The 27073-nt window shown below is 35.9% G+C and overlaps 4 protein-coding genes across 10 annotated transcripts; all 4 read right to left on the reverse strand.

Moving 5' to 3' along the window:
* Positions 1-970: 970 nt before the first annotated feature.
* On the reverse strand, positions 971-9020 carry LOC140833721 (probable protein phosphatase 2C 51). 4 transcript variants are annotated; one of them, XM_073198067.1, is made up of 7 exons: positions 8899-9020; positions 8209-8520; positions 7856-8042; positions 2113-2218; positions 1885-2026; positions 1611-1785; positions 971-1436 (listed from the first exon to the last, which is right to left on the reverse strand). In XM_073198067.1, the coding sequence occupies exons 2-7, from the start codon at positions 8510-8512 to the stop codon at positions 1166-1168; spliced, it is 1185 nt and encodes a 394-aa protein (XP_073054168.1). In that variant the 5' UTR covers positions 8513-8520; positions 8899-9020; the 3' UTR covers positions 971-1165. The 4 variants fall into 4 exon arrangements, with proteins under 4 accessions (XP_073054168.1, XP_073054167.1, XP_073054166.1 ...); XM_073198066.1 differs by lacking the exon at positions 8899-9020 and adding an exon at positions 8665-8878; XM_073198065.1 differs by lacking the exon at positions 8899-9020 and adding an exon at positions 8665-8878 and having other exon boundaries at positions 8209-8549.
* An 845-nt stretch (positions 9021-9865) lies between these two features.
* Positions 9866-16206, reverse strand: LOC140833722 (protein TIFY 4B-like). Of its 4 annotated transcripts, XR_012118548.1 has the most exons (10): positions 15854-16206; positions 15586-15746; positions 15254-15402; positions 14700-14790; positions 14327-14489; positions 13978-14043; positions 11428-11488; positions 11126-11337; positions 10415-10472; positions 9866-10277 (listed from the first exon to the last, which is right to left on the reverse strand). XR_012118548.1 is itself a non-coding variant. In XM_073198068.1 (9 exons), exons 1-8 carry the CDS (start codon positions 16014-16016, stop codon positions 11127-11129), a joined length of 1065 nt encoding a protein of 354 aa, XP_073054169.1. In that variant the 5' UTR covers positions 16017-16206; the 3' UTR covers positions 9868-10472; position 11126. The 4 variants fall into 4 exon arrangements, 3 of the variants coding, with proteins under 3 accessions (XP_073054169.1, XP_073054170.1, XP_073054171.1); XM_073198068.1 differs by having other exon boundaries at positions 9868-10472; XM_073198069.1 differs by lacking the exons at positions 9866-10277; positions 10415-10472 and having other exon boundaries at positions 11126-11343.
* A 3369-nt stretch (positions 16207-19575) lies between these two features.
* On the reverse strand, positions 19576-23013 carry LOC140833289 (uncharacterized). Its single transcript, XM_073197665.1, has 8 exons — positions 22484-23013; positions 22243-22392; positions 21922-22071; positions 21669-21830; positions 21276-21593; positions 20727-21073; positions 20006-20340; positions 19576-19918 (listed from the first exon to the last, which is right to left on the reverse strand). Exons 1-8 carry the CDS (start codon positions 22980-22982, stop codon positions 19654-19656), a joined length of 2226 nt encoding a protein of 741 aa, XP_073053766.1. The 5' UTR covers positions 22983-23013; the 3' UTR covers positions 19576-19653.
* Positions 23014-25224: 2211 nt separating this feature from the next.
* Positions 25225-26293, reverse strand: LOC140833670 (uncharacterized). The gene is made up of 2 exons (XM_073197995.1): positions 25529-26293; positions 25225-25374 (listed from the first exon to the last, which is right to left on the reverse strand). Exons 1-2 carry the CDS (start codon positions 26291-26293, stop codon positions 25225-25227), a joined length of 915 nt encoding a protein of 304 aa, XP_073054096.1.
* Between the last annotated feature and the right edge of the window lie 780 nt (positions 26294-27073).

Genomic DNA, 27073 nt, shown 5'->3' on the forward strand with positions numbered 1-27073 from the left:
TATATTATTAAGTATGATATTCTTAAAGTAACTATTTTAGAATACACCAAAATATTTAAGAGTGTGTCTCATGTGAGACCGTCTCACAGATTTGAATCTGTGAGATGGGTCATCCTACCCATATTCACAATAAAAATAGTACTTTTAGCATAAAAAGTAATACTTTTTCATAGATGACCCAAATAAGAGATCAGTCTCACTAATACGACCTGTGAAACCGTCTCATACATGTTTTTGTCAATATTTAATTCAATAATTACCCTTCTTACCTTACTAAAAATCTCTTTAAATCACTCCATATTTTACATAAAAAAAAACTAAAAAAAACTTTCTATTTAAATCGAACAACTCTTCTAAACTGAAAATAATTTTGTGTCAATTTTTTAGTATTATTTGATTAAAATAAAAATAATAATAACACATTCGTATATGGATCTTTTACTAATTTAGACGAAGATAGGATGACTCTACGCAAACAAAGGGACCTGTTATTTTCCAAGGTTTTGTTAATTGGCACGTGTACAAGATTTGCCATGACATATTCTACTCGACTATCAAACGTTAAGCTCAACGAATCAAGACTCCTAAATAATTGCTAAAAGTACACAATCTTAAGAGTTACCTTTCTCAAGATCAACATAAGCAACCAAAGATACGGAAAAGTTTTATGTATTTGGGAGGCGACTGGAAAAGTATACACATAGGAGGAAGAGAATTGTGAGGTGGGAGTGGGTGTAAGATTAGTAGAAAAGATAGCAATAGCAAATGCATAATTCTAGTACGACAACGGGAGAGATGCATGCCGAAGGAGCCAGAGATTAGTATCAACCGTGTGTCTCCGATGTCATTCAATCATCTGTTGTGTACCGGGTGGTAAGATGTGAAATGCCACGACTTAGCAAGAAAGTTTTTCAGAGCTTCATATTCTCTTCCATTGTCAGAGTAGAGACTAGAGAGTGAGAATGTGTCGTCTGAAATGTTTTCCCACTAAATTTCAGGCAAATATACAAGATTACAATGACATATTCTACTAAACTATTAAAACTAATTATCTGTCAAATTGTCAAGGAATTAGTAACTCCAATAAATCAAGACTCCTAAATGATTGCATATTACATAAGCAATTGCTTGAGAGTGGCGTTTAATACTGAAATTACCAGGCCTATCAACTCACCGTGTTGTTCAATATACCAATAACAATAACAGATAAGTTGTCTGTGCTACCAGCCTTGAATGCACTGCGACTGATCCTATCTGCTAACGAGGACGGTGACCTGACTTCAGATGAGGATTCATGCGTCTTTCCATGTAAGAGGTCGCATACATCATTTGGTGTGAATACCTCAAATATCCCATCAGACGCTAACACCAAATATCTATTTTCAGGTTTGAAACGTCTCCAACCCACAACATCAGGGTCAGCAATAACACCATATCTAGGCATGACAGAGAAAATTTTCACCAGTTTCTATAGATAAGGAATATTCTTACAGTTGCAAAATCAAACACGTCAAGTGCAATAAATTTTTAAGAACGGAATGGAGCATAATAGAGAAGATCTACAACTTCAACTTGTGTGTGCTGTCTTTAAATGGAGGATGTGCGTTTACCTTTTTAATTGCACATCACCAATAGCACGAGATACAGCCAATATACCATTGACTCGAGGCACGCCCCACCAACTTACAATGCCACCAGCTGCAATAATTCGTGCCTTTTCATCTTCTCTATCTGGATGGTGGTCTCTAGTCAGTTCCTCAACGACAAGGTCTTTCACCAAGGTGCCTGCAACAAAATTCACTGATGATCAATGAGAATGATCATCAAAATTATAAACAAACAAGGTATACACAAATTTCTAAACAGTTAGAAAAGGTTACAGACTTCCTGTATATTGGTGGGCTTGATTTTGTCCAGAGCACAGCAGTGCCTTTGAATCACCGATATTCGCAATAAAAAACTGGCCATCTACTAAAAGAACAATGATGGCAGTAGACCCAGAAACGTATCCTTTTTCACGAGCTTCCTGGTGACATGAATATAAAGCCGAACAGGTTTTCAGCAAGTGTAACATTAATGCATAACTGCACTTAATCAACAGGCGTACTTTACTTGATTAAATTCTAAATCAATATCTTGGATTGTCCTCAATAACGCTTCCTGTAGAATTTCATGTCTTACTGAGTTATGGCCACTCCCTAATGATGTACCCTGAGAACTGCATATTGAGACAAGCAAGAAGACAGAATGAATATTTTTTTAATCATAAATATTACACTCAAGACTTGAAGGACCCTGAGAAAGGACAACTCGATGGTCCTAATTCACCAACCAGATAGAATAATTTTCAAGTTAATGGCAATTATAACACATGATATGATGCAACCAAGTTTTCAATTGCAATACGACTTTGTAGATTATTTAACAGTGAAATCTTCTAGTTTTCGCTAGGGTAGAGTTAAACGTATATTCTGGAATCAAAGCCAAATTTAAGGGATTTAACATCTGTCTAATAACGAAATATTTATCTAGTTGATAAGGATATTATTTATTTGTATTTAAACTTTGAATAAGATTAATTTCAGTATTATACGGATAGGTTGGTAGACTAGGACTTACTTATATTATGCTTTGTACATTCAGATTAATCAATAAAAAAGAAAGAACTTTTTTCTCCCACTCACAGTACATCAAACTGCATGGTATCAGCAGAACCAGGAAAATCCTAGCCTATGACTAAATATGGCAACACGGCGTCTTCATCCTCTTCTGACGCCTCATCGCAGATCTCACCACCTGCGTCCTCCCTCTGAGACTCGTCACTCACTATTTCGATCACATGTCAAAAATTAAATGGGTAGAATTATCTCCCATGGTCTCAGTCCGTCGTGATGTTCATATGTGGCAAGATAAATGATGATTTTTTATTAAGGGTTTCCATGCGACCAGATTCCAGCGACTCCCAACTTAAAGCATGGAATGCCGAAAACAACTTGGTGATGTCTTGGCCCGTTAACCCGATGATGCCTGACATCAGGGAGAATTTTTTGATTTACAATTCTGCTAGTGAGATCTGGAATGCCGTCCGCAATACTTATTCTTGTTGTGACAATACCTCTGAATTGTTCGAGGTTGAAGGAGATTACTCCACGATCTGATCAGGGTGACAGTAGTGTCACTACGGACTTCAGTGCCCTCACCCATCTTTGGCAGAAGCTGGACTTGTTTGAAGTCTATGAATGGAACTGCCCAGATGACGAAGCGTGCTTTAAAGCCATAATGGAAAATAAACGAATCTTCAAGTTTCATAGGGCCTCAATAAGACTCTCGATGAAGTCAAGGGCTGCATATTGGGTACCAAACCACTGCCCAGCCTTTGGGTTTTCTTCTCTGAGGTACGACACGAAGAGAGTCGTCGCAAATTGATGTTTGGAACCCCATCCTCCTCAGCGACTATTGATGGATCGGCTCTTGTTTCACACAAGCCATCGTCCCATCGCAATGAGGACCCGCCTGCTCGCAATTCTCCACGCTCTACTACAATTGCTGGACAGTCTATGCGCAACGGTCATCTGTGGTGTGATGCCTGCAAGAAATTATAAACCTAATCATGCCATCGACACTTCCTGGAAAATTCACGGGAAATCGCCTGATTGGAAACCATCCGGAGAGCGTCGTGCCCATGTTGCCTCTTCAGACGGTGCGTCTCTGCCCTACAGCCTTTCACAAAAGAACAATTGAAGGCTCTTCAGCTTCTGTTCGGACAGCCCTCTGCCACCACAAACTCCCTGATTGGGTCTGGTAATGCAGCACTTCAAGGTGAGTTCCCTCTCGCTTTACTGTCAAGAAAGGATTTAAACACTTTTTGGATTATTTATTCCGGGGTCTCGGATCACATGACCGGCAATTTCTCCTTATTCAACTCCTACAGCCCGAGTAGGGCCTCACGCTCTATCCGCATCGCAAATGGCTCTTGCTTCAAAGTTGTTGGAGTTGGTTCGATCACTTTATCAATGGATATTTGTCTACAATCTGTGTTATTTGTGCCCGACCTTAATTGCAATGTTTTATCCATCAGTCAACTTAACAATGATCTCCAGTGTTGCATTAATTTCTCTGTGGATTCTTGTACTTTTCAGGACCTGGCTTCAGGGAAGATGATTGGCAGTGTTGATCTGTGTGCTGGACATTATCTTTTCATGATGAATGCCTCCTCCAATAATGGACTGACGAGTATCTCCATCTTTTCCTTCTCTGATTTTTCATCTAGTTCGAATAAGGATAGTGCATTGTTGCTTTGGCACTATAGATTAGGCCATCCTAATTTTTTGTATATGTCAAAGTTGTTTCCTCAACTTTTTAGAAATAAAAAGTCCAATTTTGTTAATTGTGATATCTGTCAACTTTCAAAGCACACACATACCTCCATTAGATCACTACCTTACAAACCATGTTTCTCTTTCTCACTAATTCATAGTGATATTTAAGGACCATCCAAAATAAACAACGTCACCGGTACCAGCAGATTCTTCTTATCTGTAGATGATCATACAAGACTGTCATGGGTCTTCTTAACGATAGAAAAGTCTGAAACAGAGGATCTCTTCGAACAATTCCATACTATGATACAAACACAATTTTCTTCCTCTATATATGTTCTACGCACTGATCGAGCTCGAGATTACTTCAATTTTGTGCTAGGGGATTATCTAACATCCCATGGATTTGTCCACCAAAGTTCTTGTGTCGACACCCCTCAACAAAACAGGGTCTCTGAACTCAAGAACCGTCACCTGCTTGAGTTTGCGCGTTCCTTACTTTTTACTTACAAGTCCCTCAGCAGTTTTGGGGTGAGGCAGTACTCACTGCTACCTATCTCATCAATCGGATGTCTTCCGAGTCCTTAACTACTCAACACCAATTGACACTCTCCTCAAGACCTTTCCCAAAACACATCTCTTTCATTTAATTTCTCTCAAAGCTCTTTTTGTGTTCAGCATTTGTCCATATCCACTCCCTAGCAGCGAGGCAAACTAGATCATCTGCTATCAACTACAAAGGGATATAAATGCTATTCTCCACTAGTGAGAAAGTTCTACAATTCAACGGATGTCACGTTTGCATGAGTCTACTACTTCAAACACGCCACTCAAGGTCTATCCTCGGAGAAAGGTCATTCACGTGGAAAGTCAACAGGAACCAGTGCAAGAATCAAGATCAAACAACCATTGATACTTCTCCAATGAAAACGACAAAGGTACTACTGATCTAAACTGCAACTCTCCCATATTTGAACAATATGACACTGATAATAGATCCATTGCACTTAGAAAAGGCGTTAGATCATGCACCCAACATCCTACATGTAACTTTGTCGCTTTTAAACATTTATCTCCTACATATCGTGCATTTAAGGTTCTAAAACTTGCTAAGCGCTAATCGGCGCTAGACCAATGCCTAGATCCTAGGCCGCCGGCACCACTAGGCGGATTTCACGGTATCAAGAGGCTTGTAATGGTTCTTAGAATAAATTTCAGCCCAAACATTTTTAAAATCCAATTGACACCTTGTTCACTCCTCCTGATTCTTCTGCTTAAGACGAGTCAGGATAACAGGCAATGCAAGAGAAATCAAAATAAAGAAAAAAATTACCTTTAGGGCGTAGTTCGATTTTCTTATGTGTGCGGAAGTAAGCAGAAAAAGAAGATGAGAATGATGTGTCAGGGAAAGCGCAAACCAACAAATCGCGGTTTTAATTGAATTTTCCATCCTAAAAAATTAAAGGCAGAAACCTTTAATTCTTTCTTTTATGTCATGTTTTGGTATAATTGGGCTTTCAAAAATTAAAAGCCCAAAAACAATTTCCCAATAGAACTCTAAATGCCTAGGAGCCCTCGCCGCCTAACACTTTTTCAGAGCGGTGGGGCCGCGCCTAGCCCGAGTTTTAGAACATTGCATGCATTTGTGTCCAGTTTAGATCATGATCAGGTACCATCCATTATCAAAGAAGCCCTTCAAGATCCACATTGGAAATCAGATGCTTTTGATTAAATCAAGGCACTCGAAAAGAACAATACCTGGCAGATTGCCGAGCTTCCTCTGGGAAAGAATAGAGTTGGATGCAAATAGATCTTCACCATTAAACACAAGGCTGACGAGAATATTGAACGCTATAAAGTACGTCTAGTTGCAAAAGGATACACTCAGTCGTATGGAATTGACTATCAAGAGAAATTTGCACCCACTAAACAATGTCTGAGTACTTCTATTAGTTGCTACAAATCTTGACTAGCCTTTATTCCAACTGGACGTAAGAAATGCATTTCTTAATGTGGACCTAGAAGCGGAAATCTACATGGACAATCTATCAAGATTCATGTCGGAGGCTATAAACAGCAAAGTATGCAAGTTAAAAAAATCCTTGTATGGCCTTAAACAATCACCTCATGCCTAGTTTCATCGATTTACTAATGTGTTAACGAAAGAAGATTACCTACAGTGCCCGTCCGATCATACTCTATTTGTGAAGCACTCTGAAGAGAAGATCACACTCCTCGATGTTTATGTCGATGACATCGTACTCACAGGAAATCATGAAGAAGAAATGGCCTGTGCGAAGAACATGCTCTCAAAAGAGTTTGAAATGAAGGATCTAGGACACCTTAAGTACTTTCTGGGAATGGAAGTGGCCCGATCCTCACATGGAATCTAAATCTCACAACGAAAGTATGTCTTGGATTTACTGAAAGAGACTGGGTTGCTAGGATGTAAACCAACTGATACTCCAATGGGCCCAAATGTCAAGATAAAAACCAAAAGAGATTGTGCTCCAGTTGATAAGGGAAGATACCAAAGATTGGTTGGTAAATTGATATACTTATCACACACTTGATCTAATATTGGATTTTTTGAGAGTATCGTCAGTTAATTCGTGAATAAACCCACTATAGAACACATGGAAACAGTCAACCGAATATTGAGATATCTAAAGGTAACACCTGGAAAGGGCCGCTATTTCGACAGTCCACAACCAAAAATATCAAAGTATATACTAATGCCGGTTGGGTTGGCTCTCTTATTGATAGAAGAGCTACTTCTAGGTATTGTACTATTGTATGGGGTAATCTAGTTACTTGGCAAAGCAAGAAGCAATCATTTGTAGCTCGCAGTAGTGCTGAAGCAGGGTTTCGGGCTTTATCCAAATTCCAATGGAATTTTTCAAGGTATGTGGCTTAAAGGCCTACTCAACGAATTGAAACAGGAAGACAGCCATTCACCATAACTGATGTGTGACAAACATACAGCTACAAGGATAGCCGGAATTCCAGTTCACCATGATCGAACCGAGCATGTGGAAATTGACCAACAATTCATAAGTGAAATTATTGAGAAGAGAATAGTTGCCCCTTCACATTTGCAGATTGCTGACATCCTGACAAAATCCTCTATCAACCCAATTTTGAATATTTGAAGTCCACATATACTTCACATATATTTCCCAGCTTGACGGAGGGTGTTGAATGTCTAAATATTTATCTAGTTGACAAAGATATTATTTATTTGCATTTAAATTTTTATTAGGATTAAATTACTTTTTGCATTATAGGGATAGGTTGGTAGACCAAAGCAGAAAATAAACAAGTTCTAGTCTACCAACCTATCCCTATAATACAGAAAGTAATTTAATCCTAATAACAAAATTTATCACACTCTCGGTACATCAAACTACAACATCAAGCATCGAACTTCTGGTTCGATTTTTGTCCAAACCATTCAGAATTCATCATTTCACAAAGTTGAAACAAAGATTGCCACAATAAATTTACTGATTTCAAAACCCAAACCTCTTGCTTACATATCAAATGTTTGTGAGTCGCTATCGTTTTTGGAGATCAAACGCACTCGATTGTACTCAAGGAACACAACATGCATGAAAAGGTAATCCAAAATCTTTCGTGAAGCCAGCTCACTTGCTTCCTTGCCTCCATGGCCATCAAATATTGCTGCAACACCTACAGTAACCTCCTCGACCACATCTTTACCTGGATTTATGGGAAGCATCTTGAGATTTTATATAGTCACTCTCACTTGTCCAACTTGCAATCAAGCCGAATGGCAAACATTGGAAAAAATACTTGTGTACTTTATAAACGATGTACCGGGAAGGGAATAAACCTACATGGCAATTTCATATGATACCAATGTCACCTGAAAAAGGCAATTTCATATCAAGATCACATGTAATACGGTCTTCTTGATACTCTCTATGACCTTGAAGAGTTGCAAATTGGCAATTCTTTGTTGAATTCTGAGAAGATTCTGCAGAAAGAAACCATTGAGGACACTCGGGCGAATTAAAAACAGCCGGGGCACCACCTTCTTCATATGCCATCATACATGACACTGAAACCCCATGAGCAATAAATGGAATAGTGCCGAGCAATACGCCTAAGCATGCTATATTCGCAAGCCCTTTGGCTTTCATTATGAAGTTTGTAATTAAAAAAAGCATCCAAACACCTACAAACAGTGCGAGCAGCGTCACTCGTCTTCCAAGAAGAACAGGTTGGTTTTTGTCAGCAACAGCCATACAGCGTGCAGAATAATATTTGCCAGAATATCTTTACGTACTTAAATGGAAATTCGCATAATTCACCAATTTACCGGTTTATAAATAACCCTCAAATCTATTTACCAGAGTCCTCACAGATGATAACTCCTCGTACGTCATTTCCTCGTCGATATATAAAATAAAAACCAAACCCAAAACTCCTAAAACAAGGAAAGGATTATCTGACACCGTTAATGAACGAAAGCTCAGAATTCTTAAAAATAACAAAACAAATAAAAAGAATAAATGAATCAGACAAAGATGAATAAAATAGAAAGAATCCATACCTCCATTCGAGGTCAGGCCTTCGTTCTTGGTAATTGGTAACAGGGATTGAAGTATTGAACAACGGTGTGAAGGTGGGTTGGACCAGAAAATATATAGGCCTGGCCTTGACGGCCCAATCCTAACTGCGGCCCATTAATAAAGAAGGCCCATAATCATTATATAATCTATTTTTTACTAACTAAACAAGCTTTTGGTTTCCGAGATCTCACCTCTCAACTAGGTCAACAAGAGATGATTAGCTCATTATTATTTTTATTGTTTCGTAATTTATTTCAGAGGTTTAAATGTATTTAAAGCGTTGGTGATGGAGTTATTAAATATACGATACTTATAATTAGAATGGTAATTTAAAATACGCATTTCCACATATGTACATGTATATGTATATGTACATGTATATATGTATGTGTATGAATTGATGCCTGATTTTACAAGAAGCAGATTTTTTCGATACACTAACAAATCAATTTTGAATCTGAAATCGGATAATTAATTGATCATTAAAATAAAAACCAACTCCAAAACAGTTGCCATTTTTAACTTGAGTGCAAATCAAATTCAAGTAAATATCGATCCATTCAAGTTAAAACTTAATCGAATAATATTGTAATGAAGTAAAACTCGATTTCATCATTGCGAGATTATGCACCGTTAAAGCAACTCCACGTTTGAATGATATGATAATAAAAAGTAAAACAACAAAATTTTATGAGCACACAAAATCCAACGTCTGCTTTATTTAATGTCTTCGTGTATTTTTTTTTTTGGCAACGATGAAGTTTTGAAAATGCAACAGCAGAGCAAGTAATAAAAGGAAAAGGGAGCAGAGCAAGTAATGAAAGGAAAAGGAAACCAAATATAATTAAGTCCGTCAATTGAATAACATCACTAGTCAAATTTTCAAAATGATGGAATATAGGCGGGGGGTGGGGGGGGGGGGGGGGGGGGTGATGCCTTTAATTCAACTTAATTACAGTATTGGTTAAATTTGAAATCGACATACTATTTCTAGAATTTAGACTCGATAAGTAAAGCCAATAGAACTATTTTTTGGTATTTAACAGTAGCAAGTGTGACCAGCCCATTCCCAAGACCTTTGCCAAAATGGATTCTCAAAATTCATATCCAAGCCCTGGTCTTGAGTCGACAAGGCAAACAAAGGGAAAACGGTTTTGTTAGGATACTTTTACTATAGTCGAAAAAACTTAACCAGGCGAGATACGGGTGATAATGGATTGAACATACACAAAGAATGTGCCTAAACGATAACATATTCAAAACAATACAGGGTGTTTTACACTGCCGTATTCCTCAAGATTACGGCTTCTGCTCGAGATGTTTCCCGACTAAAGGGTATTCCCCCTCCACCCAGATTCAACTAAAGAAGAAAAAGAAACTCATGGAGCTCTGCTTCAAGGGAAGAAAGACCTATTCTAAACATACTCGTACGACATATTTGACAGGAAAATGACAGTGGCCTACACTGTGGAACAAAGTGCCAATAGCACGTCATACCTTCTAAGAACAAAAACAGCTTTATATTCCAACTTGAGTCATTTTGAGTTCTATAAACCTGAAAAGCAACAGTTTCTCATCAGTTTTTGCGAATGGCATTCCCTGGTCATTTCTCCCTCCCCTTTCAGGGCAGTGAAAGACTATGAGTTGTTTCAATATTGCCACCAACATGGAAAGTATGGGATACAAATTGAATTTCGTTCAAGTGCCTTTAGAAGAGCAAAACTTTCTCAAGTTTGCCTCCATAGGCCTAGCCATTCACGAACAATTTTGGCAAACAAAGGAGGAACTTCTAAAAACAGTGCTTATTGAATTTACTTGGTTTCTTGATTTTGTTTACTTGGTTTCTTGATTTTGTTTACTTGGTATCCTATTGGGGAACGATGCAACCGAACAAAGGCCAACAATATCAACATCTTCAGACATGGTAACGGACCCTTCATTATAATGTCTTTGTGACACCTTTCCCCTTGCGACACCTTTCCCATTAAGCAAGCAATTTATGTTTTCCATTCTTGTTAAAGTTTTTTTTTCAGTTCTGTTACTTATTAATAGTATTATTTTGATTTCCTCTTCATATTAAGTTCACAAGTTATTCACTGGTATATATTATACATAGATAACCATTAACGATGTAGCAAAAGCTTTGGAAAAATGGCATCCTAATTTCATTGTCGTAAAAAAAGAATACCACAAAGTCAAAGATCTAACCTTAATTATCCAGACCAGAAGAAGTATAAACATTCTTTACGAACTCATAATTCACCAAACTGTGTGGTCTAGAATGTGGCCTTATTTGGGGCGGTGAGTATGTGTCACTATCAACCAGGGGATCATTCGGTATTTGATTGCCCATTTGATGGTTAAAGCATACGTCCAAGCTTGTGAATGAGGTTATTCCTGCCCTCCTCTTGCTCTTAAACCTTCACCTAACAGAGATATGCGCAACCAACAAGAGCCAGAAGCAATTGTCTTTCCAGTTATGCAGATAGCAACTCAATTATTTAAGATACCTCTCTTTTCTTTTCTCAAGATATCTTCGCACACATGCTTTTCTATTTGATGGACCGTCCACTGTTTTGAAGATAAGTTACATCAGACAGAGGAATAATAAAGAAACATGACAGGTCCTGTTATTAATACTGTCTACTGCAGGTTCACATTCGGAGTCTCTCGTTGAAAGTAAAGATGAAAATTTGGAGTCAGCATTGTCCTAGCACATTCAAGCCATCATGCTCCAATTTTACATAGAAATAATTTAACATTATAATTTAAAAACTGAACAGATTTATGTCTACGATGACAACAAGCACACATTGTCCCAGCAATGTTTCACATAGAAAACTTTTAATCTAAGAGACTCATCAATGATTAGGTAACAATATGATTGAATTTGATATCCAGTGAAGCAGTTTAATCAATCATTAAATATGTTACCTCGGTAACACATAAAACAATGGACAAAACTTTGATCATATGCTGCTATGATTTCCATCCATTTCATGTTACCATCCACTTTGCTGTTTTCACCAAACCGACATACTCTTAAAGATTGAAGATGGGAACATCCATCACACCGTAATTATCATTTTCAAAGAAAAAGTAACCATAAATTCATAAGGCCCCATATACACAAATAAGGAAGAGATGAAAACAAATGAAAATACTTTTTTTTTATAAGGCATGGCAAAGCCTTTAGTTTCATGAGAACTTTGCTGCCTCCAACTTCAATCCAAACGTCATTGAAGCATGAACACTGATGAGTTTATGATGGTGGTAGTAATAATAGCATAAAGTTTCAACTCCCAGTTAGGGATGGCAATTTCCTCCGAACCCGTTGGAGAATCCGATACCCGACTCGAATAGAAGAGGGTATGTAGGGATTTTTAGACCCGATTAAACAATTGGGTAATCGGGTATGGGGATTTTCGGATTCGAATATGGAGACGAGTTTGATATAATCTGACCCACACCTTACCCAAATACCCGTTAAAATTAATATATATAAATATATATATATGTGTGTGTGTGTGTGTGTACGTATATATGTATATATATAATAATTATATTTATTTATATTAAAGATTCATCTTCTCAAATCCAAGTAAATCGATACTTTTTCTTTTTTTTCCCATTCACTTTCACTTTTATGTTTCAAGGTTTTACCGTTTTTTTATTTTTTATTCAATTTCTCATCTTCTCCACTGGTAAGTTTATTCCATGTTCGACTTCAAAAATTGAAAAATACTTTATTTCTTGATTATGATTCATTGTATTCCTTTTTTGTTTGCATATTTCCCAATTCATTTTAGGGTTTTTTTAACCAATTAATTTTGGGAGTTTGGAATGTACGAAACTTTGTTTTTGGGAGTTTGGAATGTACGAAACTTTGTTTTTTTATTGGTTTTGGTTTTGTTTTTTTTTTTTAACTTGAGCTATTTTTCTCAAGATTTCTTCGTTAAGGTTAGATATGATTGAGAGATGGAAGTAGAAAGCGAAACCACTTGTCATTTCAAATGCCAAAAGAAGATAATAGCAAAATATATTATGATATAACTATAATTTAAAATTATAGTTTTCTAGGTTTTGGATTTTGTTTATTTCAATAATTGTATGTTTACCAAGTTTATTGACTAATTTGTTTTGAACAAAAATATTATTAATTTACAATATATAATAATGATTATTTTTTTTGAATTTTAGCTACAAGTTCACAAGAAACAGAAGCATATTACTCTTCAGTTGAATATGATGAGGACACTATTGATGTTGATGTTGTAAGTTTTTAATACAATTTAATTTTGTTATATTTTACATTGAAAATAAAATGTTGGGTCAATTATTTATGTAGTTCTTCATCATTTTGCAGGACACCACAATGTCAAGTGATGAAGACATGTACGATTAGTTCGGAGATAAACCGATCTAGTTTGATTTTGAATTGATAATGTTTACATATGATTAAACTAGAGGTAGCTCATCGATAATTAATCAATTGAATTATGAATTTTTGGATATGATGTAAATTCTACTATATTTTTGTTGAATTGCGTACTTTTGTTCAACTAATATAAACTATTTTTAATATTTTGTTATTTTTTCTATAAAGTTTATTTTGCAAATTTTTATCATTAATAATTTTTCTTATTTTTCATTTAAATAATTTTTTAAATATTCATAACTTCATTGAAACAATTTAAATTTGATAAACTTCAATTGTATATGATAATAGGGTATTTGGGTAGGGTATGTGTATCACATAATCCGATGGGTATGGGGATAAGGATGAAATTCAATACCCGATGGGTATGGGGATGGTATTGGGATTAATTTAATAAATGGGTATGGGGATTAATTTAATAAATGTGTATGGGGATTAATTTAATAAATGAGTATGGAGATTAATTTAATAAATGAGTATGGAGATGGATGTATGAAATCCGACCCATATCCTACCCCCCATTGCCATCCCTACTCCCAGTGATGACTATTGCTACAGTGGCACATTATTGATACAGTCATTTGATCCACTTTTTAGAAGTGATATATGAAGGCATGTTTACCAGGGTTCTCTACATGACGTGTGTTGCTTTCTTCATCACAATCTTGACAATCGTCGCTTACTTTTACTGTACAAAAATTTCCAAAAAGTGTAAACAAGGAATTATTTCAAAAGCAGTTATCAATCTCAATGTGTATCGGAAGTTGGTGCAAGAGCAAATCAGCACAATAGACATTTGATAATCTACCAGCTCACACACACATGCGGGGGCCCACTTACACACATGCGCACGTGCACTCTAAGATATATGTGTAGATATATATATACACAGAGAGACTCATTAGGTATTTAAATTGGCTTTTGTGAGAGACGGCTATAATCATGATCTTGTGCCACAAACTTCTAATCACCTGTTTGTGTAGTTTGCAAATGAATAACAGTAGTATCTGGACATGTTTTGTTGTCAACAGATTTTGATCGGCAGGACAAAGATTGCACTAAAACAGTGCCATCATCTGCTTGATCTTGCGGAAACTCCAGCGGATGTGTAGCAATGTGCATTATTGCCCGTGCCTAAGAAATTTGGCAATGTACAAAAGGTGAGTTCAGAGGTAGAAACTAGCAGGGTAAGCGAGACATGAAAAACTGGGAAATTTAAATAAGTTGGTAAAATCATTAATTAAGATATAAAAGAATAAATTCAAACAATATACTGGTCTTAATGCATTTTCAGTCATTAGGTGAAAAATAATAATACAAACAAAACAAATGAAGCTTCAATACCTTATCTCCTGGCACATCATCATACACATTCACTATGCCAGAATAAAATATTGTCATCTGTCCCACTGGCATAATCGTTGAAACAGCGGATCTGGATATAACAGAGAATCCTCTTCAGAAGATATGTAAGATCCAAGGAATGCCAACATAAGCATTTCAGAAAAAGTAACGTGAAATGAGATTGTCCATTTATTTGTGTCAGTTACGGTTTTAAAATCTCAACTACATAAAACTGAGAAAACATTAGGCGCCACATATCATGATATTAACTTCTTAATCGCTCAATCTGACTATTTTGTAGAAACAAAATAATATATTTAAATTCAAGAGTGCATCAGCTAATGTAAGCTGCAGTTAGTTGATAATTTAAGGGAACTCAAGCCAGAAACATGATATAACTGAAGTTCGTCCAAATCCTTTTTGAATTTGACACTGCTGAAAATAAAATACATCAACAGACGAGAGTTTCGGACAGCTGCAGTACATTACAACCTAAGGAGCAAACCCATGAAATGAAACTAATTAATGTTTGAAAGCGAGACTTTATAAATGACCTAGGAAGAGAAGAGCCATCATTGGTTGAAACAAGACTCGCAGATAACCCACGGGAATTCTCGAGTTCATCCAGATCCTTTCTACCGTGTGACGCCGTATCTTCTGCCAGTACAGAGGTATTCGCATCCCCGTACATTCCTCGAGGAACCTACATTTAGACAATTAATTTACAAACTTTACTAACAAAAGAAATTTTCTTAGCAGCATCCCTGAAATTAAGGCAGAAAACGCGTAGAATCTTTCCAACTCTTATTCTCCATTGTTTTCCCAGTTTTCCACACAAGCAAATGATACTAACGATAAAACAATGTCCATGGACAAAATTACGCACATTTTCTGGAACAATATTGTTGTCATGAAATTTATTAGGGCGGAGAATGCGAAGCTTCTTGCGATAATTGGAGTCGGAATCCTCCGTTGTTTCAAGTAGAGCCTTGAGCATTATCACTTGCTGAATCGCTTGCGACTTGTTCCACGAAGGCCTCCTCATCCCTGCACCCAAAAAAAAAAAACACTGAAGAAACAAAGGAACTTGTTTGACAGAGATCGCCTTCTTTTTTTCTCCGGAGTCTAATGTTTTAAGCCAACAACTTCGCAACCTTTATCTTTCAGATAACGGCGGCAGTCCTCCCGAGTGAGCTGAGCAATGTCATCTTCAGTGAGCTGCTGAAGCGGCTTATCGAGAAGCGATTTGTTGAGAGAAGAATTGCCGGAGGCAGCTTCTTCTTGAGGCGAGGTGACAGATTCCGGCACTAATTCCATCAATTGAGGTTGAGTATAAGTAAGATCGGGAGCTTGGGGGTCCGATTCCGATGGTCAAATTGTGGCAGGAAGGGAATAAATTACAGTGTATGTGGGTAGCGGGTCCCCGGGAGTCGCAGCAAAAAAGAATTAGGGGAATGGGGGAGGCGAAGTACAACCCCAAGCCGCCACGTAATTGAAGTAAACAAATTACATTTGCCACCAATTCATAATCTTCGGTCGGTTTAGTTTTATTTTGGCAATTTTTTGCTAATTTTTTTTATATATAAAAAGTTTAATTTTTTACATTTTTTGTTAAAATATTTTGGTTTAATTATGTTTGACACAACATTCCATATTTATCATTTATTAATTAATATTACTTGTACAAATTATAATTTTAAATATTTCCATAATTATTTTCTTGAGAATTTTTCCTATTTTTTTAGATTAAATAGATATTTTTAATATTCGATAAATTTTATCAAACTTAGTTGTTTTTATCCATGGATAATAGTGTCCATTAAATTGTATATATAATAAATAAATAAAAAACCATTTCATTTTTGAAATAAAAATATCATTAATTTTTAATATTTCTATAATTATTTTCTTGAGATTTTTTTCATAGTTTTTAATACATCATAGCTTTAAGTACCTTTGTGGAAACTCGATGGCTCATCATCATCTGATAATAGAGAATATGCAATATTGCTTTCAGTGACATAATCTGAAAGCAAACCTGATGGTCTTCTGTCCCGAGTTGACTGCCTCAAACTGAAAACTTCAGACTCAACATATTCTTCTTCTTCGTGCTCTGGTACTGTTTCACAAAAAATTTGACTTTCGTTTGTCTTATTTTTCACCTGAAATATAGTAGTTTCTAAATTCATTATGCATTTGTCTCCCTTTACTTTATCTCCCTCGAAAGTAACATCTCTGTTGATGAACAAGCTTGTGGACAGTAAGATCTCATAAGCGAAACCTTTTTACTCTATCAGCATAACCCAAGATGATAGATTTTCTGGATTTTGAATTCAACTTCAATTTTTCTAGGTCATTGTACAAAACGTGCACATGACTTCAAAATGTATGCAAATGAGAATAATCATTCGGCTTCCTAGTTCACATCTCCATCGGAGTCTTCAGATCAATCGTCACTGAAGGAGAACGATTGATAATATAACAAGTGATTTTGGCTGCTTTCACCCAATACGACTTGTTTAGACTCGGAGTCCTCAACATAACTCTTGTTTTCTCCAACAATGTTCTTTTTATCCGCTCTGCCACTCCATCCTATTGAGGTGTGTAAGCCGCGTAAACTGTCTTTTGATGCCCTCATGTTGACAATATGCATCAAATTCGTCACTGGTATACTCTCATCCATTGTCAGTCCTCGAACACTTGCTTTTTTTTTTCCAAATCAAGTTCAACTTGCGATTTGAAATCTTTGAAGATATAGAAAACATTTGATTTCTTCTTGATTGGATACATCCAACATCTCCTAGAGAAATCAACAATAAACGAGACAAAATATATCGATCCTCCTAGGGATACAATTGGTGTTTGCCAAACATCCGAATAAATTAGCTCCAGTATGCTTTTGCTTCTAGCAATAGAAGTATCAAACTTTAAATTTTTTTTTTTGTTTACTGGTAACACAATGCTCACAAAAAAGTTGTGACATTTTTGTGAGTCCCGGCAGTAGCTTCCGTTCTGAGATAATTTTCAACCCTTGTTCTAACACATGCCCGAGTTTTCTATACCATAACACTGTTAATTCTTATGTTGAACCAATTGATGCAACAACTAGTTCCGCGTCTTTGTGTGTTTCTCCCAAAAGTACATACAGATTTGCAGTAACTTTTTCCACCTTCATAACCACAAGCGCACCTTTCATAATTTTTATAATCTCGTTCTCGATATGGGTTTTGCACTCGATATCAACCAATTACCTCAAGGACAAAAGATTTTTCGTCAGTCCCTTCACATGTCGTACCTCCTATATGGTGTGAATGGTGTCATCTAACATTTTTATTTTGATAGTTCCGATCCCAGATATTTCCAAAGCTTGATCATTTCCCTGAATACAGATCCTCCTGAGACTGGTTCATAATGATCTGAGACGTCATGTGCCACATCGTTCCTGAATCTATAATTCATGTGTCACAAAATTTGTGTCTGCCTTCTGTAACTATTGCTGCTTCGCTGAATAATATCACCACTGCCTGAAGTATTGGTCATATTTCCTTGAAAACTCTTCTCGATACTCGTACACTCTTTCTTGAAATACTATTTACCGCTACATTAAAAGCAGTAAATGTTTTTATTCTTACTTCTCGACTTTGATCTACCTCGTCTTTGGCTCTCACTGGAGTCATGTTCCATAATATTCCTATTATCATTTGCAAAGCATATGCCTGCTTCGAAGTTACCAATATATCTTCCTTATTACTTCGCCGACTTTCTTCTCCGAGAACCGCAGTTAAGACATCGTCGAATTTTAGAAGGCCCATAAGAATATTGTTGGTTATGTTGATGATAAGTTGATCATATGATTCTAATCGACTTTGAAATAGAAGCTCCGCACATTCATTTTCCTTTATTCAAATTTGATATACGGTTTACTCTAGTATCATGCTTGGTGCCTAATTTTTTTACATCTTCGTATTATTATGCTCTCTTTGGCTTTCGAGCCTGTAATTTTTTTGGATCAGAACTTGATATTATATTTGTTTTCTGTAATTTTAAGTTTTAAGTTGCGAGCATGATTTCTCCCGAACATATTGGAGTATATTTAAGTTATTTATTGATACATTGTTAGAATAATTGCTTCGTAATTATTCTTCTTAACGTGAATCACAATGATCAACAAATGATATTAGTTTTTGAGTATGTATTTTGTGATACGGTTTCACAGATTTATATTTATGAGACGAGTCGATATGATTTTTAACAAAAATAAGAATCGTATACTCAATAATAACCAACTAAAGTTTCTTGGATATTTTAAAGAAAATAAATTGTAATGCAAATCTATCTTAAATTAAATTTTTATAAATTTGTAATCTTCTTAATTAATTTTTTTATGAAAATAAATATTTATTAAATTCTAATTTATTTTGTTGATTTAAATTAATTTTAACAAATGTAAATTATAATTATAAATATCTCATTAGCTATCAAATTATTTTAAAAATATTTATAATTATTTTAAAAAAACAATAATATAATAATTATTAATAAATTTTATTTAACATTAATATTCAAAATATTATTACTATTTTAATTATTAAAGTAATTGCATATTCACATATTTATTTCTAATAAATATATTTAAATTAATTTTAATAAATTTAAATTATAATTACAAATATTTAATTAGATATCCAATTAGTTTAAAAATATATATTTAATTAGCATTTAAGGTATTTTAGTCATTGCAATAAAATTTACAAAATTAATCTATCATTTTAAAATCATACCAAATATCGTGTTATTTATCTCATCGTACTAATAATCTATATATCTCATTTTTTAATCACTCTCGTTATTAATTATTTACTTATTCTATACAGCAACCAAACACACTCTACATAGTTGAACAGAACACACACCAGATTTAAGGTGGAAAGGAAAAGAAATTAAAGCACGAAAATCACGTAGAACTCCTGTGTGGCACCTTCTTGAACGTAGCCTGCACAAGATCAAAATACAGCGGAAACTGTGCCATGGCGAATAGAGTCACCGGTAAGCAACTAACGGCATAAACCGGAAACGCGGCGTATTTCAGCTTATCTTTCAACACAAAAAAGTGCCCTGCACAGAATGATAATAGCATGGAAGCAATGGACATGAAGAGGGATGTGAGTCCCAACAGAAGCTTCCTCGGAAGATCCTTGCCGAAATCTTTTTCTTGATACCTGCGATCGAGATTTTCATACGAAGAATAAGTTTCGCTTCATTTTCAAGACAACTGAAAAGAATAATTCACGAATTTGTCCATTTGCCTTGAGGTGAGAATGGAGAGAAACATCACGACGGAGGTGACAGAGAAGCTGAGTGCGACGAGTGATGAAATGGCGAATATGCTAAAAGCAGTTTGGCCTTCCAATGTCGGGATGCCACTCTCTTGCTTGACACCCCCAGGGACGGTGGCAGATGTGGCGAAAGCAACTGTAGCGATGAGGGCTGCCACGACGGAGCAGGATTCTGAGGTTTTGGTGAGCCATCGGCCGCCCTCTTCAACCAGGTTTTGGTGGCTGTGGCTGAATAGTTCTATCGGAGACTGGTTGTGTTTGTTGTAGCGCACGAAAAAGTGCGGCGGCATCGAGTTCTTCACAAACTACAATTCATGGAACAAACAAATATATCATCACGACATCCATGTTTTGGGAAAATTGTTTTGTAATTTATGTTTGGTCCTCTTAATAGTTTACATTGGGCTTTCATCCTATAAAATTAATTTTTCTTTTCTTTTTTCCTTTTATTCTTATTAATCCTTCAACAATATTTGAAATAAATTCTATAATTTTTGAGTTACTAAAAAATAAACTTATGGAATAAATATATAATTTTAACTACCTAAAAGATACAACATAGCCTCAAAGCAATTTCGACAACTTTATGGTACAAAACGTTTAAATATTGGCGAGTACAAAACTCCTAAGACATACACTAACACCGCACCAAACTGACTAGTGTAACAGCATAGTTAATGGTTTCGCGTACCTCATACCACTTAATCTCCCATTGCATCTGCAAGGCAGCGCCCGGGATAAGCCATGCCCGATGATCACCAAGCTTCGCTGCAAGATGCAGCGCACTGTTTCCATCCATGTCCGTTTGGCGGAAGATGGTTTCTTTCATGATTTTCAATCCCAGCAAAAAGCTGTAGACGTGAGGCTGCCTGTGCTCCACCGCCAACAGAACCACGTTCTTCTTCTCCGTGTTGGTATCGTGAATGGCTATTGGAAGTAGCTCCAGCGTTCTTTCCACCATCTCTACCACGCCCTTCTTTGCAGCGATAAGTATAGGGGTCTCCTTCTTCTCCATCTCCGTAACCCCCTCCCTTTTCCCTGAAAACATCAGTTTTAGAATATAAATCAAATAACATCAGAATCTGCCACGTCCATGTATAACTCGCGACTAGCGACTTGCTTAGGAATATGATAAAGCCACTTCCAAATAGCCATCCATGATCAAGAATATGCTACAACAACCAATTCAAACCAAGAACTTGTGATATGATAGTATAGCATGAAAAAATTATGCACTTACCTTTTCCATCGCTTCTTACCCCATTTTCGTGAAAGCCAACTTTGGAAGGACTGTCACGTGGTTTTGATGTTGGATCATGGTCATCATGAACAATCGGCTTGATGAAGCTATCGTCCCTGAAATTCACGATGTTGCCATCAACAATCAAATAAGGGGTCGTTTCTCCATGATCTCTCTCGATCGATGTCAGATGATGGGGACTTCTACCATCAGCTTCGTATTCGTACATGGAAGTTCTAACAAGAAGTTCTTCCATGACCTGTACCGACCACGTATGCTTCTCCTTCCTTCCTCGGACCCTTACTATTTCTCTTGATCCTTGTATCACAGATTAAGAACAACAACATTAACAGATTAACTCAATAGAATCGAATAGGGAATGCAGCAGCATACCTAAGCCAAGGATAACAAGCATTGATTTGGATATCAGTTTGAGGCCAAGAAAGCATGTGAGATAATTGGAAGGAAAGAATTGATTTCCCCGAGCTTTCTGCATCTTCGGATTCTCTGCATCTGATATCTGATTGTTACTTTCACGATGATTACCGTAACCCACTGAAAAAAAAAAGAGAAAAAAAAATAAAAATTAAAGAACTTGAGAATCATGAGTAAGTGAAGTGTTTTGATTTTCAGCTCATATACTTACACAGCATTCGAGTTAAATTTCTCAAGAAAAGAGCGAATCCAACGCAGGTTTGATAGTTCTCTGGGTACTTAGCACTGGCTTCGTTGTATTGAAGGCCTTCTGACAGAGTATCGTTGTTTGATTCTTGCTCGAGTTTGTCCACAATTATGCCTTGTAAAACAGCACATGTTATTGAAGAAATCCAGCACTGGGATATGGATAATAATTCATCTGTTTAGATACAAGGTGAATCCAAGATTTTATTGAAGAGAGTCACGACTTAGCATGATACGGTTTAAAGGTGCAGAGCTTGCAAATTTCAGTATGAAAAAAAAGACTCACAGTGATAAATAATTTGACGGAATCCTCTAATATGGCTTCCACTTCTAAAAGCAGAGGGCTTGCTCGCCAGAAGATGAAGCGGAGAAAGTCCCGCTTCATTCACAGAATTCACAAGCTTCTCGTATAAATATATAATCTGAAACGCCAAATCTGCGTTGCCGAAAATACGCGATGCAATATTAATCAAAAACAGAAAAGTACGACTGACACACACCAAGAATAAAATATAAAATGTGCTCACCAAAATATTCACCAGCAATGGCAGAATGAAGGATCGTCTCCCCATCTTTCCTTCTACAATACTGAAACCCGTCTCCGTTATTGCATAAATTATGCAGACATAGAAAAATCTCCTTCCTTCCATGACGAACGGCAAGAAAGAAAGGCGTTTCGTCCTCTTTATCACGTACACCCATGAGTTTTGGATCCTGTTCCGCGATGCATTTGCACATGGCGACATTTCCTGAGGACGCTGCAAGATGAAGCGGAGTTTTACCTTGCTCGTTGCGGATTCCCAAGGCCTCGGAGGGATTTTCCGAATTCGAAACGAGCTGTTTTACGAGCTGATGCAAGATGAGTTCTTGGCCGTCAGAAATGGCAATGTGTATTGCCGTATCTCCTGATCTGGTGATTTTGGCGGTGTGAGCCTCACGGTTTTGCTCGTATATTTTGATGACTTCTTCCCAGTTGCCATGCATGGCGTTTTTGAATAGATATTTCTGCATTTCATTCATCGGCATTGCTGGTGAGGGTTCTAATTCTTCTCTTCTTTAATTTGATAAAAAAAAAAAATTGAACGAAGTAGTCAAAATTATTAGAAAATAAAATATTAATTTTATAATCATGTAACATGATTCGAACGTACGTGAAGATCACGATCCAATAGAACCAGACAGCAACTTTGGAAGTAATTTAGAAGCAAGCATTGGATTCCCACGTTTTTCCCACTCCACGAGAAATTCCGGATTGTTTTTTCTCGATTTCAAAGTAGATTCTCAGGGGTAAAAGGCTGGTTTGCAAGAGTAAAGGGGGGTTATTACATTAAGCACTGATCGCACTAATGCCTTACGTCTTGCAAAACTCAAGTAGCTGCTAGTACTTGGTTTCCAATCTTTCCAGCCTCAAATTTACTCTATCCGAGTTTTCCATCTTTCCAGCGTCAAATTTACTGTATCCAGCACCTGTTTGCACAAATTACTAGTCACTCTCCCATGTATAGATGGTACTCCAAGATCAGCCGTTTTGCCACCGTATCATCCACTTTTCTTACTTCAACTTTGATATTATACCAAGCTACTTCGATTTCAGAACTGATGAAGGGATACTATTTTAGTTTTCGTCAGTTAAAAAAATTGACCTCATTTTAATTTTATAGTGCTGAAGTAAATACGCGAACCCATTTATTAAATATTATCAATTCACTTTCATTTTATCTTCTGCTCTCTTTTATTTATCATCTCAAGTAAGAGTATTTATCAGTCGGTATCTGAGTTATTTTTCAAAGTGAATCTCATGTGAGACCGTCTCACGGATCATAATCTGTGAGACGGGTCAATCCTACCCATATTCACAATAAAAATAATACTTTTAGCATAAAAAGTAATACTTTTTCATGAGTGATCCAAATAAGAGATCCGTCTCACAAATACGACCCGTGAGACCGTCTCACACAAGTTTTTGCCTATTTTTCTTCTATTCAGTTTTCTACTAAAACATATCGATATTTTTTGGATCGGTTAATTCCGTTTTGGTTCGGTTATTTAAAAATTAATAAGATAAATATATTATAAAATATAATATTTTTACATTATTTCTTTGTAGAATATTTAAATATAAAATTTAAATGAATTAAATATACAACAATCTACTAAAAATTATTAAAATGATTCTTCATTAATAAATATCATCTAGAAAATAATAAATGAAAATAAAATTATTAATTTAATGAAATCTTGATTTTTTTGATCGGTTCGATTTTGATATATATAATCTGAATGAACCAAATAAATTTCGATTTACAAAATCTGACTTTCGATTCGGCTAGGTGTTTGGTTTTTCAGATTTGAATTTTTGATTCTTTCAATTTTATTTTTTGAACGCACCTAATCTAAAGTCCCGATTCCCTCCCCCTATTTGAAAGCCATAAATCCACAATATTCAAACGCATTGGATCTCTTATCGATCCAATCGATGGAGGCGATCAAGGAGTTGTCCAATTAAGCTTCGGTTCTGCACTTTCCCCTAGGGTTTCTGCTTCCAGGTTCTCTTGTTCCATGAACTCCGCCAGCCGAGGCATTTGGAGAAGGAGTTGCTTTCTCTATGCTTTAGGACATGCGCATTCGTTATCATTATATCACCCACCACTTCATAAAAAAACTTAGGGTCCACATGCCACATACACATTATATTAACACATCTATTCTCACACATTCATTTTAATATTAAAACTCATTATTTGTAAGTCTCACTGTCCACTCATTCATCTTATTTTAATTTTTTAAAAAATATATTCAATTTAAAATTATTTACAAAATTTAAAATATTATTATGCTATATAAATAATAATATGTTTTTATATATTTCGTACGTAATTTTATCTTATTTTCTAACTGTAATATATTTAAAATTAAATTTTATTATAAATTTAAAATGAAACATGACAACATATAAAAATAAATAACACTGGCATAAAATAAAAAAAAAACATATAAATTAAATGTAAGAGAAATTGTAAAATACTAATTCAAGGGTTGTTGTTGTATTGTGATCAAATATGTTCAAATAAGTCGGTACGAAGTTGGTGATGCACATGAGTATCATGTATTTCGGAATTTTTTCGGAGATATTCATGAAATCCTCGGTTTGAGCCCTGGATGGGTTGTGCAGGTTTGTCACCTTCATCGTTGTACCAATTTGTCACGTGAACCCCCTCATCTTCAACAATAGTGTTATGTAAAATAATGCATGCTAACATAACAAGTTTTAACTTTTTCTGTACCAATAACGAGCTGGACCTCTGACAATTGCCCATCGAGCTTGGAGCACCCCAAATGCTCGTTCAACATCTTTTCTTGCAGACTCTTGTCTTTCCTTAAAAAGCCTCCTCTTTGGATCCTCCAGGCAAGGAAAAGCCTTAACGAAAGTAGCTCATTCCGGATATATTCCATATGTTAAATAATACCCCTTCGTATATTGAGTCTCGTTGACCATGAAATTAATCTCTGGGGCACTTCTTTGCAAGACGTTATTGAATATGGATATTCGTACAACACGTTAAGATCATTACGTGAACCGGCGAAACCAAAGAATGCATGTCATATCCACAAGTCTTGAGTCGCGACCGCTTCAAGCACGATTGTTGGTGACCCATGGCCTCTTGTAAACTGGCCTTTCCAAGCAACTGGACAATTTTTTCATTCCCAGTGCATGCAATCAACGTTGCCCAACATTCCAGGGAACCCGTGCCTCTCATCATGATTTGAAGAAGACGTTGAACATCATCAGCATTTGACCTTCTCAAATATCGATCACTAAATAGTTCAACCACATATCCGCAGAACTTGAAAAGACACTTGATGGCAATTGATTCACTCATGGATAGGTACTCGTCAAGATGGTCGGCCGGGACTCCATACGCCAATTGACAAATTGCAGCCGGACATTTTTGCAGTGGTGACAAGCCTTTTATTCTCGCAGCATCGTCCATTTGCTGAAAATATGGTGAACGATTCTCAAGTGCATTCACTATTCGAAAGAATAATTCTCTTCGCATGTGAAACCGTCTTCGAAATATTTGATCTGGATACACCGGGTTTGTGGAGAAATAATAATTGAATAGCCTCGCATGTCCGGCTTCACGATTTCTTTGGATGAACTTTCTTCTTCGCCGCATCACGTTATTACTTTGATATGCTTCAACTATTTGTCGGCTTTGTTGAAGTATCAATGACATTTGCTCTTCTCCCGGATCATAATCTTCATCATCAACTTCAACTTGAACTTCGTTTTCACTTGTCGAGCTAGAGCTGCAACTACTGGAATATTGAAACATTTTCGAATAAACAAATTCAAGTCTACGTGTTTGCCAAATGATATGTTTGTAGAATAGAGAAATGTATAGCACAAGGTGTCTATATATTTTTTAATTTTCAACAGCTATATTGCAACGCCTATATTCCAACGGCTACTTTCTAACGACCATATTTGCAATGACTATATTCCAACGACTACTTTACAACAACTACATTAATTGACCGGAGAGTTGCATAAATGAAAATTACATTGAATGAAAATTATAACAAATGAAAATTACAATAATCGAAAATTACAGTAACAGAAAATTAAATATTACATCTCCACTTAATATCTTGACACAGATGAATATTTAATTTTTTTTATTAAATTAGTCGTTAAAATAATTTTTTAATATTTTTTAATAAAACTAACCGTTACAATTTTAATATTTTTACAAACAAATAATCTTTATTTTAACAATTTAAATAAATTATTAAATAAATAAATATATATATTAAATATATAAATACATGTAATAATTAATGGGGATCACTCTTTCGTTGAAATTTAAAAAAATAATAATAAAATACTTAAAAAAAAAAATGAAATGATGTGGGACGCTAAAAGAATTGAACTCCCATATAATGTGGCACAAGTGGGTGGGTGTCACCCATCCACATTGATATGAACACTTCATTTGTGTTCAAACACCCACCAATATTGGTGTTCAAACCAATATGAGTGTTAGTCATCCACCCATTTAGCCACATCAGCCTAGGCGTTAAACACCCAGACTCCAAATTATTTTTTTTAAAAA

The sequence above is a fragment of the Primulina eburnea genome, chromosome 6, assembly GCF_022965805.1.
Source record: "Primulina eburnea isolate SZY01 chromosome 6, ASM2296580v1, whole genome shotgun sequence".
In the NCBI taxonomy this organism is placed as follows: Eukaryota; Viridiplantae; Streptophyta; class Magnoliopsida; order Lamiales; family Gesneriaceae; genus Primulina; species Primulina eburnea.